The 18181-nt window shown below is 35.2% G+C and overlaps 3 protein-coding genes across 6 annotated transcripts in view; 2 read left to right on the top strand and 1 right to left on the bottom strand.

The window, feature by feature from the left end:
• LOC107875518 (extensin-like) overlaps positions 1–713 on the top strand; it is a 5510-nt gene extending 4797 nt beyond the window's left edge. The window contains exon 2 of one of the 2 annotated variants that reach the window (XM_047414140.1): positions 36–713. In XM_047414140.1, coding sequence (XP_047270096.1) covers positions 36–516 — 481 coding nt within the window. In that variant the 3' untranslated portion in view covers positions 517–713. Of the gene's footprint in view, position 1 lies in introns of both variants that reach the window. The other variant, XM_047414141.1, reaches the window with a different exon arrangement.
• Positions 714–5649: 4936 nt separating this feature from the next.
• Positions 5650–13729, top strand: LOC107875519 (methylsterol monooxygenase 2-2). Of its 3 annotated transcripts, none has more exons than XM_016722265.2 (7): positions 5650–5946; positions 10204–10341; positions 11266–11411; positions 11654–11773; positions 11867–12079; positions 12181–12261; positions 13319–13729. In XM_016722265.2, exons 1-7 carry the CDS (start codon positions 5917–5919, stop codon positions 13398–13400), a joined length of 810 nt encoding a protein of 269 aa, XP_016577751.1. In that variant the 5' UTR covers positions 5650–5916; the 3' UTR covers positions 13401–13729. The 3 variants fall into 3 exon arrangements, with proteins under 3 accessions (XP_016577751.1, XP_047270094.1, XP_047270095.1); XM_047414139.1 differs by lacking the exon at positions 5650–5946 and adding an exon at positions 9671–9877; XM_047414138.1 differs by lacking the exon at positions 10204–10341 and having other exon boundaries at positions 5699–5946.
• Positions 13730–15043: 1314 nt separating this feature from the next.
• Positions 15044–17518, bottom strand: LOC107875521 (probable protein phosphatase 2C 24). The gene is made up of 4 exons (XM_016722266.2): positions 16850–17518; positions 16071–16397; positions 15850–15955; positions 15044–15626 (listed from the first exon to the last, which is right to left on the bottom strand). The coding sequence occupies exons 1-4, from the start codon at positions 17342–17344 to the stop codon at positions 15301–15303; spliced, it is 1254 nt and encodes a 417-aa protein (XP_016577752.2). The 5' UTR covers positions 17345–17518; the 3' UTR covers positions 15044–15300.
• Positions 17519–18181: the final 663 nt, after the last annotated feature.

Genomic DNA, 18181 nt, shown 5'->3' with positions numbered 1-18181 from the left:
CATCCACCACCAACTCACTCACCTCCTCCACCAACATACTCCCCTCCGCCACCTCCACCAACGTACTCGCATCCTCCACCTGCACAATCACCCCCACTCCCACCAACATACTTGCCTCCACCAACGTACTCCCCTCGTCCACCTCCACCACCATACTCGCATCCTCCACCTGCACAATCACCATCTCCACCAACATACTCACATCCTCCACCTGCACAATCACCACCTCCACCAACATACTCGCATCCTCCACCTGCACAATCACCATCTCCACCAACATACTCACATCCTCCACCTGCACAATCACCACCTCCACCAACATACTCGCATCCTCCACCTGCACAATCACCACCACCTTCACCAACATACTCCCCTCCACCACCACGGTCTCCTTCTCTGCCTACATACTCCCCTCCACCACCAACGTCCCCACCTCCACCTCCACCTACACATTCGCCTCCACCACCACCACCAACTACATATTCACCCCCTTCTCCGCCATACGGTCTTCCATAAGCATTCCATAAACCAGACCACCCAGCCTACCAACAAATTTGCCACCTTCTACGTACCATGGCCTATCGCTGCCACTTATCTCAAATACACCATAAGAGTTGCATTTAGTTGCTAGCTGTTCTTTAGATTAATAAGAACAGTCTGGTATGTTTCTTAATGTCGTCTCATAACTGAGCAGTTATAATGTTTAATAGTAGTTTCGCTTTTGTTGTTTATTGTAAGAGAACTACTTTGAGTATCAATATCCTGTAATAAACTTCAAGTTTTGTTTAATCCTGATTTAAGTACTGTATATTATATTGTTCAATACTTTGGTGATATTCTTACTTCGTAAGAACTAAATGAGATGCATCCATACGCAATTCATCTCGCCCAAACGGCTACCACATTCTTGTTTGAACATTATAATTTGAGAAATATCTTGAAAAAGGAGGAATACATCATATAACAACTAAATTCCATAGAAGTATTATAATTATGTATAGACAGACACTATACATAGAAAAAGAGTTTTTATGAAGCTATCGACAAAATGGAAGTATTATTGGTTTAGTTCTACTTTCTTTGTTTTGATTCAAACCTAAATGGAACTTTTATCAATTTTCAAAGATAAGTCGAACCAAAAAATACATGGATTTGATTCCATTTCGGTTTTGTTTTTATTTTCTGATTTTTTTGACACTCCTATTTAAAATGACATAATATTTGTGTCAGCGAAGCAATTATAATGGCTGATTAAGAAAAATAATTATACCCCTCGTTATATTTAATGTTTGATTATTTAAAATTAAATAATTTTATCTATTGAAAGATTTTTAATCAAGTGTGAAAAATTCAAATTACTTTTCAAAGATCCTTCACACTTTAATATAATAATGTAAACATAAATATATTTTTTTTTTGTAAGCACGTATATATTTTACCACTAAAAGTTACAAGCGGTTGATGGATATCACTTTATGTTTGTCATGCATTACCTCTTTTCCTTGTTATCATAGGCTAAAAGAGACGCATCAATTCGAACCATGTTTGTGATACAATTATTTTTTTTATATTTAAAATCTTTCCTCATTTTTTAAAATCAAATATTTATAAAATCTTTAGTTACATTCTTAATTGTAATAAGACACTTCTCTTGTCCATTCATTTTTCTGTCAAAGATAATATGTTGTTCTAGAGAAGATAGTAAAAACACTTTCACAATTTAAAAATAACAATAATAAAAAAATCTCAAATAGGGGCGGTCTCTTGATTTATCATTATCAACAAAAGTAATCTTGGACATAAAAATTTAATCAAAATAAAATTCAAATAAGAGTTGTTGTTGCTCTTACCTCTGATGAACCAACTCACATCAAGTTAAATCATTAATTGTGATAACTGCTTTTTGATGTTGTGATGAAGCAACTTCTGAGTTCCTAATATTATAGGATCAATTTAGCATGTAATTTCACATGATTGAAAGACTTTTCGACTCTATTTTTATGTGGCAAAAAAAAAAACTCAAGATTTAAGTCCACGATTCCTATACCTCACTTCTTGGTTAGTACATTGATAAATTGTCTTACTACCCCATTAGTGATATTATGAAATTTTTGAAACTTAAACGTAACATCTTGTACATCCACATCTAGAGAATCAACAGATCCAGAATGCAAGAATGATACAAATTTTAATATAAATATAGAAGACAAAGGATATGGCTATATAAAACAAACACATGCGTCATTAACTATTCTACAAAATGATCAAATTAAGTGAAAAGTTGAAAGCTAACCTTAAATAATTATTTTGAAAGGATCCTTCCATTATATGGATACTTTAAAAAGTGTTTGATCATTTAAAATTAAATAATTTTATCTATTGTGGAGATTTATAATAAACTAAAAAAAAAATTAAATCACTTTTCAGAGATCCTTAACACTTAAATATAATAATGTAAATATAAACATATATTTTAGTGTAAGCGCGTATGTATTTTACCATCAGAAGTAGGGGTGTACATAGGTCGGGTTGGTTTGATTTTTTATTGAATAAAAACCAAACCAATTATGTCGGTTTATTAAAACTATAAACCAAATCAAATCAACATAAAATTGATTTTTTCGATTTAGGCTTTAGTCGATTCTTTCGATTTTTTAGGTTTTCTCGATTTTTTTTATAATCTTTATTTTTTACAATTATATTGTGATCGAAGACTAGATCAAGTATGTTTTCTCTCATGTGCTAATGAAAAAACTCAATTATGAAAAATTGAGGAGCGAAATTCTCTCTTGATTTGGGTTAGATTTGACTTTTTTTTTGTTAACACCAAACCAAATCAAGCATGGTCGATTTTTTTTTCAAACGCCAAACCAACCAAACCAAATCATAAGTCGTTTTTTTTTCTCAATTTGGTTTGGTTCTTCGATTTGATTTGACTTGATGGTTTGGTCTGTACACCCCTAATCGGAAGTTTCAAGTAGTAGATGAATATCATTTTTGTGTGTGCATGCAATACGTCTTTTTCTTGGGCCCATTGCAATATTAGCCTTAAAAAATAAATTATAAAAGCAACAACGTGTGATTTAGAAGGGAAAAAAATTGATGAGTTGGGTAGATAATTGTACCTGAATATGTGAGTCGTTTGATCCAACAAAGACCACAAACTATATCAATTAAGAACATAAATCCAACAAATAACACATATTAGATCAATTAAGAACATAAACCTAACTAATAACCCAAATTAGACTATTTAAGAGTTTAAGCAAAATTGTTGGCATAACGATTGATATTGTGTTTAAATCATTAATAAGCAAGTAAAAATCAATAATAAAAAAGCAGGAGATTTTATGATAAATAAACTAAAGCGAGTTGCTGATTTTTATAAAAATTGATAAAAAGTATGGTATAACCTATTTTACATGGAATAGAAATTATTATTCGTCAATTTTGATGATTTTTTTACAATATTTTGCATGAAAAGGCTATTGAAAACCAAGTTGGCAAAGGATGATTTTTTGTTTTTTATAGTATTTTTTTTAATTTGAATTCAAACTGAACATTAATTCTCAATTAATTCAGCCGACAACTGCTACTTCAAATTTGTGTCCTATTTCGTTTTTACCAAATCTATGTCCTACTTGTTTTATTTTTGAAAAATAAAAATTTAAAGAATTGTTTTTGGCATAAAAAAAAACTACCGTAGGTGCCTTCTTTTTTGAAAATAAAAGGTTATAAATTATCTTGGAGTTCTTTTTTTAAAAATTTATTTGATATGAAAATAAGAAATCATTATATTTAGACATTTAAATCAATAAGAAAAAAAGGAAAAGAAAAAGAAAATATATTTATTTCTAGATTTTTCAAATTTTCTTAAAATCAAATTTAGTTGATTTATAATTCTTATACTATTGAAAAAATATTAATTGTCATTAATTCTGATGACTTTTAATAAAGAAAGATTTTATCATAAATATATTTAATTAATTTTTAACTCTTAAATATTAACAAAAAATATTGTAAAGACGATTTTATCTAAAGCAAAGATTTGTAATGAAGGGCAAAAAGTTCAAATAACATTTCTAAGGTACTTCACACTTTTAATATATTATAAATATAAATTATAGATATAGATTATAGATTATAGATTATAGATAGATATAGATAATACCTCTTCTAATATATTTTGAGTTTTAATATATTCCATTACACTATTTCAATTCCCTTTATGTGTTATTTTCTTTTCTTGTTATCTTTTATTTCCTTTTTAATGATCCGCTTTTCATTAATTCAATCTCTTTAAAGTGTTTACTACACCTATTTCTAAATATTTTTTCATTGAGATTAATGATCCATTTATCAGATATAGAATTTTTTTTTTTTTTGTATTCATACATGGTAATCTTTCTTAGCTGATTATTTTAAATGTAAGTTTTAAGATTTGATACTAATTAATCAAAAGATTATGACAGAAAGAAAATAATTTTTCTTATATGTCGAAACTTCAAAAATTTCATGTAAAGAAGTTTAATTGTTGTGAGGCCAACGAAATCTTTAGATGATAGGGATATAAATTGTGAATATGTGTATTGTTTTTGTATGAATTAAGGGAGTCAGTCAAAGATGGATTAAATAAGTGAATTTATAAAGTGAATTGTGCAAATATTTGTATTTGGTGATGAGTTATTTTATTTTGAAACTCATCACGTGTTCATTTGTAAAAAAATAAAAATAAATCACCTCTATTAAGAAAAAGAGGTGGATGAGGGGCATATTTACATAAAAAATATAATGAAAAAGGCATTAAACTAAAAGTATACCAGGAGGGATATATATAGATTTAAAATATAAGGAAAGATATATTTAACTATTTCTAATTATACAAGAGTATATTTAACCCTTCTTTATTAAAAACACCTCTCACACAAATCTTAGGTCAGATATTTTAAATTATCATAGTAAAAAAAAGAGTTAAATATAGTACTCCCTCTATTTTAAAAAAAAACGACCTGCTTTTCTTTTTAATTCATTTAAAAAGGAATGATTCTTTTCGTTTTTTGGTAATACTTTAATTTCAACTTTCCACCTAACATGTTTAGGATCACAAGATTAAATAGCATTTTGGTACATTTGACACAACTTTAATTTAAAATTACAAGATTCAAAAGTCTTCTTTATTTTTGTAAACTTTATGCCAAGTTAAAATAGGTTTTTTTTTTTAAATAGAGGGAGTAATATTTTTGTTAACTTTGATAAGGACAGGGGTGTGCTACGATTTGATCATAATTAGAAAATTCAAATTCAAATTTTTGAATAAGAAAATATCTTATTATTAAACCTTTTTTTCTTATATAAAAAAAATATAAATAATATAAATATCAACTTTTTAAAAGTAATTACACTTTCTCCTACTTTTTTAATTACTTTACTCTTTTTTTTTATTAATATAGATAATATAGCCGATATATACATAGCATTCTGTGTGTATGTTGGAATTTTTGTAATATGTTTAGGAAGTTGAAATTTTTTATAATATTAAAAATATAAATTATGTATTTATATAATTTTTAGTTAAAAAAAAAAAAAGGGGTTTTACTTGGTGTGGATACAAATTAAAAAAGAAAAGAAAAGTTGAATTAAGAACAAAATGTGTGCATGACAAGTAGAAGAAAGGCACAGCACAGCACAGCACATGTGTTTGTCTCTGCCCCAAGTATAGTTGTTGGTTGTATATACAGATTTGCAAATAGAGACCGGTCAGCATAGATTCCCTTTACAGTCTGTTACATCTAAAGTGGACCCTACTTATTCTCATACATAGTGCGCCTCTTCAAAACATTTGCCCCTATATACTCTCACAACATTCTCTCCACCTCTCTGTCTCTGTCTCTCTCTCTTTACGGCCGGCCGGTGATCATGGCTTCTGTGATCGAATCTGCTTGGACGGTGAAACTTCTCTTCTTCTTTTTTGATGTTTATTAGACCTAGATTCGACTGTTTTTTTGCTTTTAATCTAACAGCATTTTGTGATTGCGCTTTTATTTTGGTGGATCTGCCTAATTTGTTGATTGTGAGATTGGTTGAGAATCTGTATGTTTGTGCATGCTGATTTGTGTTAGTTTGTTGCATGATGACACTACATTTGTTAGGCCAACTGGTTCAGTACTTCTTATATGATCAACAATATACCCACTGTAATCTCACGAGTGGACTTTGGGAAGCTCTGACTATGATTTATGAGTTCTATCTGTCCATGCATGATTTGGTTGTTAGGTTGTTGGAAGGAGGCTCCTCTGTAATTTATTTTTTAAAATAAAAAAAATAAAAAAATCGAAGATGTGATATAAGAAAGTGGTTTAGATTTTGTGACTTTCAGTCATTTGTGGAATTTATTGATATTCTATGGAGTAGTAGTCATTCAACAACAAGAACAACAAACCCACTAGATTCCCACATCGTGGGGTCTGGGGAGGGTAAAATGTACGCAGTCCATACCACTACCTCTGAAGAGGCAGAGAGGTTGTTTCCGATAGACCCCTGGCTCAAGACAAAGGACCGTAGACAAACGTCACAAGCATACAACATGATAAAAACACAGAGGTACAACAACCGCAAAAATATAGTATGCAAACCAACAGAGGACACCCCTCCCCTAACCCTAGCACTACCAGCCAAGCTACACCAACCTCTCCTAACTACTGCCTATGACTCGATCACACACCTTACCCCTCTATCCTAATACTCTTTCTCCAAACCTTCCTATCGAGGGTCATGTCCTCAGTGTGCTGTAACTGCTCTATGTCATGTCTAATCACCTCTCTTCAGTATTTCTTCGGTCTACCCCTACCCCGCTTGAAACCATCTAAGGCCAACCTCTCACACCTAGGAACTGGGGCATCCGTGCCCCTTCTCTGACCAAACCATCTCAACCTCACTTCTCGAATCTTATCCTCCACCGGCTCCACTCCCACCTTCTCCCGAATAATCTCATTCCTAATCCTATCAGCCCTCGTGAATCCACACATCCAACGCAACATCCTCATCTCCGCCACCTTCAACATCTGGACGTTTGAATTCGCCAACACTCCGTTCCATACAACATAGCCGGTCGGACTGCAACTCTGTAGAATTTACCTTTAAGCTTGGGAGGCACCTTCTTATCGCATAAAATTCCTGAGGCTAGCCGCCATTTCAACCAACCTGCCCCAATACGGTGAGCGACATCCTCACCAATCTCTCCATTCCCCTGAATCATAGACCCAAGTACTTAAAACTATCCCTCTTACAAACCACCTGGGACTCCAACTTCACTACCACATCGTCCTCATACCTCAAATCACTAAACTTGCACTCTAAGTATTCCGTTTTGGTCCTACTTAACCTGAATTCTTTAGTAGTAGTCATTCAATTTAAAAAAATGGCAGTTTAACCTTTTTTTTTAATGATTGTGGTGTCCGGGTCAACTTGCGTGCACCTGACTAATTAGATGGGATACCTGCCATATCCCACCATAAATAGGTCCAGGTAACTCTGTCCACCAAAGCTAGGACAGATGGGAGGAAATCACCTAGTGTTTTTGTCTCCTCTGGGATTTGAACCTGAAACCTCATGATTCACAACCACTTCAGAGACCACTAGGCTACCACCTAGGTGCAATAGGCAGTATAACTTTAGGGGAGAAAGTAAAGATTAATTTGGATTAGGAGACTAGAAGGACACATGCGGGATTAGTAACAGGCATAGTAAATAACTTGGACAGTGTGCTGCATCATCAGAGAGCGAGTGCTCTAAAGCTCGAAGAAGATATGTATCAGTAGCCAATTTGGAGCAATTGGAGCTCAAACTGTGACAATTTGTTGATTTGTAGTTGTAGTAGGTTTGAAAATGTGCTAAAGTGGGATCAAAGACAGCTGAATTGTTGTAGCGCTATTTGTTTAGAAATTATGGAAATCAGAATGATTGGGAGAAATGCAATACACCCTTGTGGTGGGGCCCTTCCCTTGACACCGCTCATAGTGGTAGCTTTAGTGCACCGGCTGCCCTTTTTTTAGAATGATTGGGAACTTGACAAGGCTCAAGTAAGGCTACGGTTTGGAACTAGAACTTAGGAAGTTGTGTAATGATTGCAAGATTGACAACATAAATCGAATCCTCGAAGGTTAAATAACTTCCAATTCTGATGTTCGGAAGTTGGTTCTCTAGCTTGGAAAGTGTACAAAGTATGGAACATGGTATCCAAGTCTTACTATCAAATTCTTACAACTAATAAGGAATTGAAAGGAAGATAACCTGAATTTCTGGAAGGCCATTTATAGAACTATAGTTCCTGTGGATAGGCAGAGATAGCACTACAACAACAACAATATACCCAGTGTATTCCCACATAGTGGGGTCTGGGAAGGGCAGAGTGTACGCAGAACATACCACTGACTCAGGTGAAGTTGAGATATTGTTTCCAATAGACCCCCGGCTTAGGACCGATAACAGTATAGCAATCACAAGGCATAAATGCGTATAGACTAGTACAGTATGCAAAATAAACTAACACCGCTATACACAAGATAATACTACAGCCACAAGATAATACTAAAAACTATCTATTTGAAATCATAGACATCACTCAACACCACGAACAAGAAATTTCAAACTCAAATAAAGAACGCTCCCCTACTGTAACCAACGCACTCCCACCCCCTAACCCTCTATTCTAATTCGCGTCCTCCACACCTTTCTATCAAGGGTCATGTCCTCCGTAAGCTGTAACCGCTATATCATGCCTAATCACCTCCCTCCAATATTTCTTCGGCCTACCTCTACCCCGCCTAAAACAATCCATAGCCAGTGTCTCACACCTCCGCACTGGAGCATCAGAGCCCCTCCTCACCACGTGCCCGAACCAACATAACCGCACTTCTCACATCTTTTCCTCCACTGAAGCCACCCCCACCTTCTTCCAAATAATCTCATTCCTCACCCTATCTTTCCTGGTATGGCCACACATCCATCGCAACATCCTCATCTCCGCCACCTTCAACTTTTGGATGTGGGAGTTCTTAACTAGCCAACACTCCGCTCCATACAACATAGCAAATCGGACTGCCTCTCTGTAGAACTTACCTCACCTTTAGACAGAGATAGCACTATATGAAGCAATTGTGATCAATACAACATTAGAGGAAGACCTTGGTTAACAAATGTTTCATGCATATTAAGTCATGCAGATTCAGTTACCATCTGCTGATGCATTCACTGAAACAAAAGAAAATGGACCATAGGTTCTCTGGGGAACAATTTGGGTTGTACAGTGCATACTGGCTGAGGAAATAGGCCCCATAGTCTGGAAGTCTGCTCAAAATTTCCGGGGAACTGCTCAAAATTGCCATATCAACTACTCCATTTATAATCTTTTTTCTTGGGATAGCCGAAAATTTGTGGGTATTTGGTCACATTCGAAACTCAGGGTAGTATGGGTCCACCCTTGACCCTGCTCCCTCTTATAAACCAGGCTCTAGTCAGTGGCAGAATTTGGGTGACATGCACTTATCTCATTTTACAGATATGTTGCACTCACTTGGTGCTCTTTTGCGTATAAATACCCTTTTTTATAAGGAGGGCTTATAATAATCTAGAATCACATGTACTGTTATGGCATGATTTGACTTTTCAGGTTGACATGCGAGTCCACTCCAGTCTCTAAACAGAAATCTGGAGTAATGTCGTAGTTCTAGTTGTTGATTGTTGGTGTTTGAAGCTCGTCATGAGCTGTCTTGAGGTGAGTGGAGAGAGAGAGTTGAGAACTTCTGTGACTAGAAACATTGGCTTGCAGTAGGATGAAGCAAATGGGATGGCAAAGCTACAACTATCTAAGCCTTGTTAGGTGTTTTTCTTTACTCTTTTCCTTTGTTTTCCATTTCAAGGTTGCTAGCATTAATGTTTGACACTACCACATCCTTACATAAAACACCTATGGAAGGTTAAAGTTTGTTTCGTCTTGGTTATCAAATCACTATAAATTTTACTTGCAGATCTCTGCTTCCGTATTTGCTCGTTATATATCGATGAAATAAATGCCATAGTCACTTTTGCAGTTTGATGTTGATCTTTTTCCAGTTAAATGAAATTCATGTGTCTGGATTGCATCACTAAGAGTAGTTGCAAAGTGATAAATACCTGAACCTCTTATTTTTCTTCTTGATGTTCCAGTATCTGATAACAAATTTCAGTGACTTTCAATTGGCTTGTCTTGGAAGTTTCTTTCTTCATGAAAGTGTCTTCTTTTTGTCTGGACTGCCTTTCATTCTTCTTGAAAGGGCAGGATGGTTGAGCAAATACAAAATTCAGGTATCACTCTTTTACTCTATCAACTGGATTTCAAAAATCTATCATCTGTTTTCATTAAGCATTCTCAAACTGTCGGTGTCAATTTTGTGCTGTCTGCACAAAAAAAAATTGGTTTTCTTTTAATATCCATTAAGATCTTCAGTTTAACTGTTTTCACCTGCCCCTTTTTCGTACTTCTTATTCTATTAAAAAATGCTTTGAGCAGAACAGATCTTAAATTAGAAGAAAATTTCTCTTAAATTGGTTCTTATTTAAAGTGAAACGTATCTTGCATGTTCATGCATCATAGTGCGTCTAACATAAAGAGATTGTCATTATTATTGCCAAAGGCCAAGTGAATAGTGGCATAGAACTTCAGAAAGGGGATTATTGGTTTTACCTAGAAATTTATGACTTCTTAGATGTCGTATGACAGAAGGATTTTCTCATCAGTTTTTTGCAATTTTTCCTGCATAAAAGGTATCAAGCACTTCATATTTTGTTTGAACAATTAATTGAGAGTATTCGGTGAACCCCTTATAAGTATTACTTCATTTTGAAAGCAAATATTTCTGACAAACATCCAAATTCTTCCTAACGGAAAGTTGCTGCCCATGTGATCAGGAGGTCACGGATCCAAGCCTCGGAAACAACCCCTTGCAGAAATGTTAGGTGAGGTTACGTACAATAGATCCGTCTGATCGGGCCCTTCCCCGGACCCTTCGCATAACGGGAGCTTAGTGCACCGTGCTGCCCTTTTATCCAAATTCTTCCTAAACCTGAATCTTTTTGGCATTTGACTTTCTTCTTTCATTTATATTACCAAATTCTCCCAAGTTATAACCTTGTTTTTTCCTGAAAGCTGACTGTTGATATGTCTTCTTCAGTTGGATTTTGTCATACTGAATCTCAATAACTGAATTCCTGACCTCTCATTTGTTGCAGACAAAAAATAATACCCCCGCAGCCCAGGAGAAATGTATCACCCGCCTGTTGCTGTATCATTTTTGTGTTAATCTCCCACTTATGATGGCATCCTATCCAGTTTTTAGATTAATGGGGATGCGAAGTACTCTCCCGTTGCCGTCCTGGTACTTTCAGGTTCTTTATACACTAAAGCTTAAGCAATGACATACTTGTATATGATTATCTTAAATTTTGGTGGCGGTGACAGATTCACACAATTTTGTCAGCTGCAAAACATTGTTCTTTTGCCTTAGAATCTTTTTTCTTATTCTATTTGTTTTTGTTGGGGTGGCGTGGGGTATCGAAGGAGTTGTTTGGTTGCTTATTGATGTCTTGGGAGTCAATTGCAAATATTTTGCTTCTGCAGGAAAGTGATCTCAACGCAAGTATTATTCTACTTTATTCTGGAGGACTTTGTTTTCTATTGGGGACACAGGATTTTACATACTAAATGGCTCTACAAGCATGTCCACAGTGTCCATCATGAGTCAGTGAACAGTATTTTGTTTTCAAATCAATATTTCATTTGTGTTCTTTTTTGGGTCCATTCATTCACATCTGGCGCTTATTATATCCACAGGTATGCAACGCCGTTTGGATTGACCTCTGAATATGCTCACCCTGCTGAAATTCTCTTTCTTGGATTTGCTACAATAGTGGGTCCAGCCGTCACTGGCCCCCATTTGATAACATTATGGTTGTGGATGGTACTTAGAGTCCTTGAGACAGTTGAGGCACATTGTGGTTACCATTTCCCCTGGAGCCTCTCAAACTTCTTGCCGTTATATGGGGGGTCTGTACACAAGTTTACTCTAGAAAAAACATGTTACTAGTATATTTGTCTACATTTTCCACATCAACTATATGTCTGAAACTGCTTCCTTTGTTTCCCAGGGCTGATTTTCATGACTATCATCACCGACTGCTCTATACAAAGTCTGGAAACTATTCTTCAACGTTTGTTTACATGGACTGGTAATTCTCTACTATAAACTAACAATGAGAAAGCCAATTTTATGTTTGAAATGCTACTAAATGCTGAAGATCATTTTGTGTGGTAGTGTTGATTATATAGCAAAATTCAAATTTCTGTGTTTTACCAGATTCAAGAACATTTACACTTCAGGAGTTGATCCTTGCTGTCGCACAACCCTCCTGAAAAAGAAAAAAAGAAGAAATTTACATTAAAAAATGGAAGACTAGCAAAATATGGGAAAGGTTTTTATGTAAGGGCTGGTTCTCCTTTCTTACAACATCTACTTAATGCTGCTCCATATGGAGCAAACCCTTTAGGAAAGGCCATGATTTTTTCTGAAGTAACAGTTTGTACAGGCAGCCCTTCGATATTTCATTTTTCTGAAGTTATAAAATCAGAATTTTAAAACTGAAGTAGATAAGCAAATATTGCTTGGGTTCATTACTGGAATTATGCAAAACCGAAAAATCAGTGAGGTAGTTTACCATCAAAAGAAGTCACTGACCTTTGCATTTAATATTGACACAGTTGATTAAATTGTGTAGAAATATAGATCTGCGAATAAAATTAGCTGAGTGGGTCTCTGGAATTGTAGTAGTCGGGCTTGGCATTTGTGGAGCAGCACTTCATTACCTTGTGTATTTGCTTAAAAATGAAACCTGTTATGCAGTTTCAGTTTCTCAAATCCAAAAGAGAGCATTCTGTTGACAGAAATCGATCTCACCAGGCTAAAAAAAGAGTGAAATCGTAAAGCCACTAAATCCTATTAGGAATTGGCATGAATACGGTTAAGGCATTTCTGATGAAGCCGTTGAGCATTAAGACGTTGGAAGTTTAGGACATCATTCTCTGTAAACTTTTTTCATTATGAGCTGCTAATGCTCCCATCTACGTTCATGTAAGAAAATGTTGACTACTAATCTGAATCTCGGTGATGTGTCTGATAAATTTTTGGAAGTTTTCATTCTATTAATTAGCGGAAAGATTGAATAGGAGGAAGTATTTTGAGGTATCATGTTGTGTGTGAATGATTTGATGAATCTTTCTTTTTATTAGGTTATTTGGCACAGACAAGGGTTACAGGAGATTGAAGGTGCTGAAGAGCGATGCATGTGAAGCTGAGAGAAAAGAAATATAGAGATGTGATAGAGGCGACGTTTTGGCTGGTGTGGCATCGCAAGACTAGTTTCTGTTCAAGAGCATATGCATGAAGGTTTCTGTTGTTGATACCTCGATCTTATGTGCTTGTGTTCAACTGTAGTTTTGACATGAACATTGTGTATTCTGTAGAATCATTTTAGAAATTAGAAGCATGTCTTGGAGAATTTTCTCCTTGCAAACGTGCCTGCCTTGTTTTTGCCCTTTAGATTATTCAAGTTCTATTCTTTACCAAGTTTGAGATGCTTCTCATTAATGAGGGGGTCCTATGTTGTTGATTTTCAACTTAATCTGAATTTTTGATCTCCAGCACAATGCCCGCAATTGTTTGATAGACTGGTCCTTGGAGTTGTCAAAACAATCTGCTTTTGTCCAGACAAAAGTTGCCAGTCATTGTTATATCATTCCTGTTTCGACTTCTCCGATGTTTTTTATCTTTGCTAAGTTTGGAGTTGGCATGAAGCAGAGGAAAGATTTTATGTACTAACTGCTTTCCTGGTTAATATGGAAATTTCGAGCTCCAACTTCCATTCATCATGTTTTGGCTTGCTTATCCTGAGACCATTTTATCAAAGCATACTTCGAAGTAATTTGCATTTCTCTTAGTCTGTGGATTGGTTAGTTGAACTTCTGGCGTTGGTCACTAAACTATGCATTTTATCTGACTAAAATTATGGATCTTCAACAAAAAGCTGTAAAAATTGAGTGAGTTTTCTCTCTACAAAAGTGGAGGACTGATATGATCATTGTATCTTGCATATGAGCAATTACCGGATACATTCAGAAGCTGGTCTCTCACGGCAACTACTAGACCAAATATCACATGATACACATACTAAATGATTGTTGCTAACATGATTAAGAGTTTACACGCATCCAACTTTCTTTTACATTGCCAACTCATAAAATATGATGTATTTGGTCAAAAGATTGACAAAGAAAGACCCAAAAAAAAAGAAAAAAGAGTTGTGTGAGTAAGGCTTGTAACAGTCCAAGCTACGTGTAATGCATGAGAGAGGACGTGTAGCACAAAAATAACATCACTATCCGAGGGGGTGCCGGCTAAGGAAAGGAGAATTTTTAATATTCTTGATAAATAGTAATAAAGAACTGGCAAGCTGTTGCCAAATGGTGAAGTACCACATTTGGTGAGAGTCTGAGAGAGACTTGTAAAGGAAAGTTATTCTTTTGGGACCCCAATTTTGGAACTTTATTTCGGTGTTATCTACAGGCTAATATTAAATTGACTATAATAATGTTCAAGGATTAATCATTCATTCAGCATCCTCAACTCTTCAGACCACTCAATTCGAGTTATGTATGGTTGATCATAAGTTTCAATCAAACTAGCAAGTATGCAACTTTTAGCATTAGAATGTAAGCTTTGAGGAGACTAATTTTTACAACCATATAAATATTTCAAATGAAGGGGATAAAGAAAATTTGGAATTAACATGATTTTTTAATTTGCAAACTAAAATTTTAAACTAGATATTATAATCTTAATATTTCAAATGAAGGGATCAAGAAAATTTGGAATTGACATAGATTTTTAATTTGCAAACTAAAATTTTAAACTAGATATTATAATCTTAATATTTCAAATGAAGGGGATCAAGAAAATTTGGAATTAACATGAATTTTTAATATGCAAACTAAAATTTTAAACTAGATATTATAATCTTAATTTGTACATAATACAATCTTCCACATTAAACAGTGCAGAAACAAGGCTAAAAACTCCTAATTGAGGAAACCCTTTTTTCCTCAATCCCCTTTTCTTCCAATTTCAAACCTCTTAAGAACTAATCTAAAACCTACCACCACCTTAACCAACCAACCCCATGAAAACACTAAAACGAGACTTCAATACTAACTAGCTAGCTCTCCGTTTTGTTCTTCAGATCAACCACAACGACGCTGACATTGTCGTAGCTCTGCCTGGCAAGGGCTAGTTTAGTCAAAAGCATCGATGCATCAGAGCAATCCTGATCGAAACTCATCTCACTGCCGCAGGCTCCATTTTCCGGCACAGATGAAGGCGCATTCCCTTTCAGACACATCCCGGCAACGCCACATGCAGTGTCGTTCGACACTACGTCCCATAATCCGTCACTTGCCAGAATTAAACAGTCATCTTCCGGTGTTCGAGCCGTTATTGTCACCTCTGGCTCGCATATTACATATGGCTTCAAATAATTATCACCTGCACATTATCCACTACTTGGTAAGTATATCGCAAAACATAGACAAATCTGTAACTACATATTAGAACAGATGATGTATTTTAGACATGTGACATTCTGCATTATTTTCTATTGTGACTTAAAATCATAAATCCGAGATCTTAGTAACTCAATTGATTGGCTAACTATATTCTCATCGAAAATATGTCTAGGACGAAGTTCCAAGTTAATACTATAACTTACCAATGGCTCTCGACATAGCCAGAACACCTGAAACACGAGGGCCATCCCAGTAGATCACTCTGCCACCAGCCTCCTGGATCCGATGAAGTTCATCTGGACGATCCGGCTGCAATATAGAACCACAAATTATTAGTTTCGACAACTAGATCAAAGCGCTTTCGATTTATCAAACAATATTTGTTTGTATATATTGTGGTTAGGCAGAGGTTTTTTTTTTAAACCTTTTGATCGTTAGAAAGAGGTATAGCTTGGCCATTTCGACAAAGAACAGCTCTAGAATCACCACAATTTGCAACAATAATCTTGTCAGGTGTTACAACTGCGACAACCGCAGTTGAACCCACAGCGTCACATTCCGGTGTTTGTAGCTCGCACCGGCATGTGGCCCCAATAACACTCTTCTTGTTCCATTCAATTACTTCTTTGTCCATACGACTAAAGCTTTGGTCCATTGCATGCACCCACCACTCTGCCTCATTATTTCCTTTTTTCTTCTCTAGTTCTTCCTTCACTAGCTCGTGTAATCTCTCTCTACACTTCATCGCCACCTACATAAACACACAAGTATATTTATACATATATATTAGCCCACAACTCATGAAATTAATAAGCTGGAAAAGTGTAGGAACATGTAAAATTGTCGGTAGGGGCGAGGCTGCAGCATAAATTAAATTAAACGAGTTAAGCTAAACCCAACAATTTTTTGTGTGAAAAATCATTAACACTGCCATAAAGGGCAGCTCAATGCTCAATGCACTAGAGCTCCCACTATGCTGTAGTCTCGAGACGAACCGGACCACAAGGGTCTGTTGCATGCAGCCGGCAGTCTTACCTAACATTTCTGCAAGAGCTGATGAATAAAAATATAAAGATTAAGCCCCCGATTGTAGTATGCATGAGTTGAATTTCATATCATAAACATAAAACAAAGGCAAATTTGTAAAGTCAGAGGGGACTTTACAGCAAAGAGAAAGTTGAAAATTTCGGGTAATTAACGTACATGAGAGCAACCATGACCATCATAAACGGCAAAATAATGCAATTCTCCACCATCTTCTTGTTCCATTTGAGAAAAAAAGGGATGAATTGCAACTGCATCTTCCATATCTCTCCTCCTTCCACAAACAGAAGAGAACCCGAATTTCGGGCAAGCTAAAACTGATCGAATAACAAGAGTAGAATTCAAAGAACCCAAAATTGGTGCCAAAATAATATTAGGCGGTGAACCTCCATTAGTACTTTCTGCTAATATCAGTTGGTCTTCTCTTTCTTCATCAGAGCTGCAATTTTCCAAAGCGTTATCACAAATTCTTGAAACGGAACCTGATAGAAGCTTTAATTTTGGACGTTTAATTCCGCTCTCCGTTTCCGATGTGATTATATTTAATTTCCTGAGTTCCATTCTCCTCCTCCTCCTCCTCACCGGCCGTGAATTCGACTGACACGGCGGCGATGTTTCAGTTTCAGTAACAACTCCAAAACAAACCTCTGCCATTCACTTCCTTGTTCACTTTGAGAAAATTGAAGTTCCTTAAGCAGTTTAGGGAACCATTTGCTAGAAAAATTAAGCAGAGGAAACAAAGAGATGAAATGGAGAGAACTGAAATGTAAGAAATTATTAATGGTAGATAAAGGGAGGACCCCCATTTAAAGGAAGTCGCTTTCGGTGTTGTCATTTTTCTATAGGGTGTGAATTTTCAAAATATAGATTCTTATTTTTGTGCAATTATTTTTGTCAAATATGCATTTTACACCCGTTGTTTCAATTTTATTTTTAGCTTGACTTGATTACTATTATTTTTATCGAAATTATATTTGAGACTTCATTATTCTTAATTATTTCATTAAATATTAGGTTATATTCTTAAGATTGTAGGCTACTGATTAAGGATAATTAATGTTAAGAGGTAAAATATGAAAAAATTATTTTTTTTATTTATCAAAAATTATAAGTAAAAATAAAAATAAAAAATAGTTACAAGTAGTACTACTTTTTTTCGTTCATTTTTACTTGTCCATTTTCTATTATACACGGATTAAGAAACAGTAAATGATACGGATAATTTTACGATATTATTTTTTGAATATAATAAATTGGGAAAAGGGTCAAATATGCCCCTCAACTTTGTAAAAAGGTTCAAATATGGCCTCCGTTACAAGTTTGGTCCAAATATGCCCTCGCCGTTAAAGTTTAGGAGCAAATATGCCCTTGAACTTTGCGAAAAGGTCCAAATATGCCCTCCTTTACAAGTTTGGTCTAAATATTCTCTCGATGTTAAAATTTAAGAGCAAATATACCCCTCAAACCGTTAAGTGCTTTGCTGGAAATTTG

This window comes from Capsicum annuum, chromosome 6 (assembly GCF_002878395.1).
Source record: "Capsicum annuum cultivar UCD-10X-F1 chromosome 6, UCD10Xv1.1, whole genome shotgun sequence".
In the NCBI taxonomy this organism is placed as follows: domain Eukaryota; kingdom Viridiplantae; phylum Streptophyta; class Magnoliopsida; order Solanales; family Solanaceae; genus Capsicum; species Capsicum annuum.
This window is presented reverse-complemented; position numbering and strand designations above follow the sequence as displayed.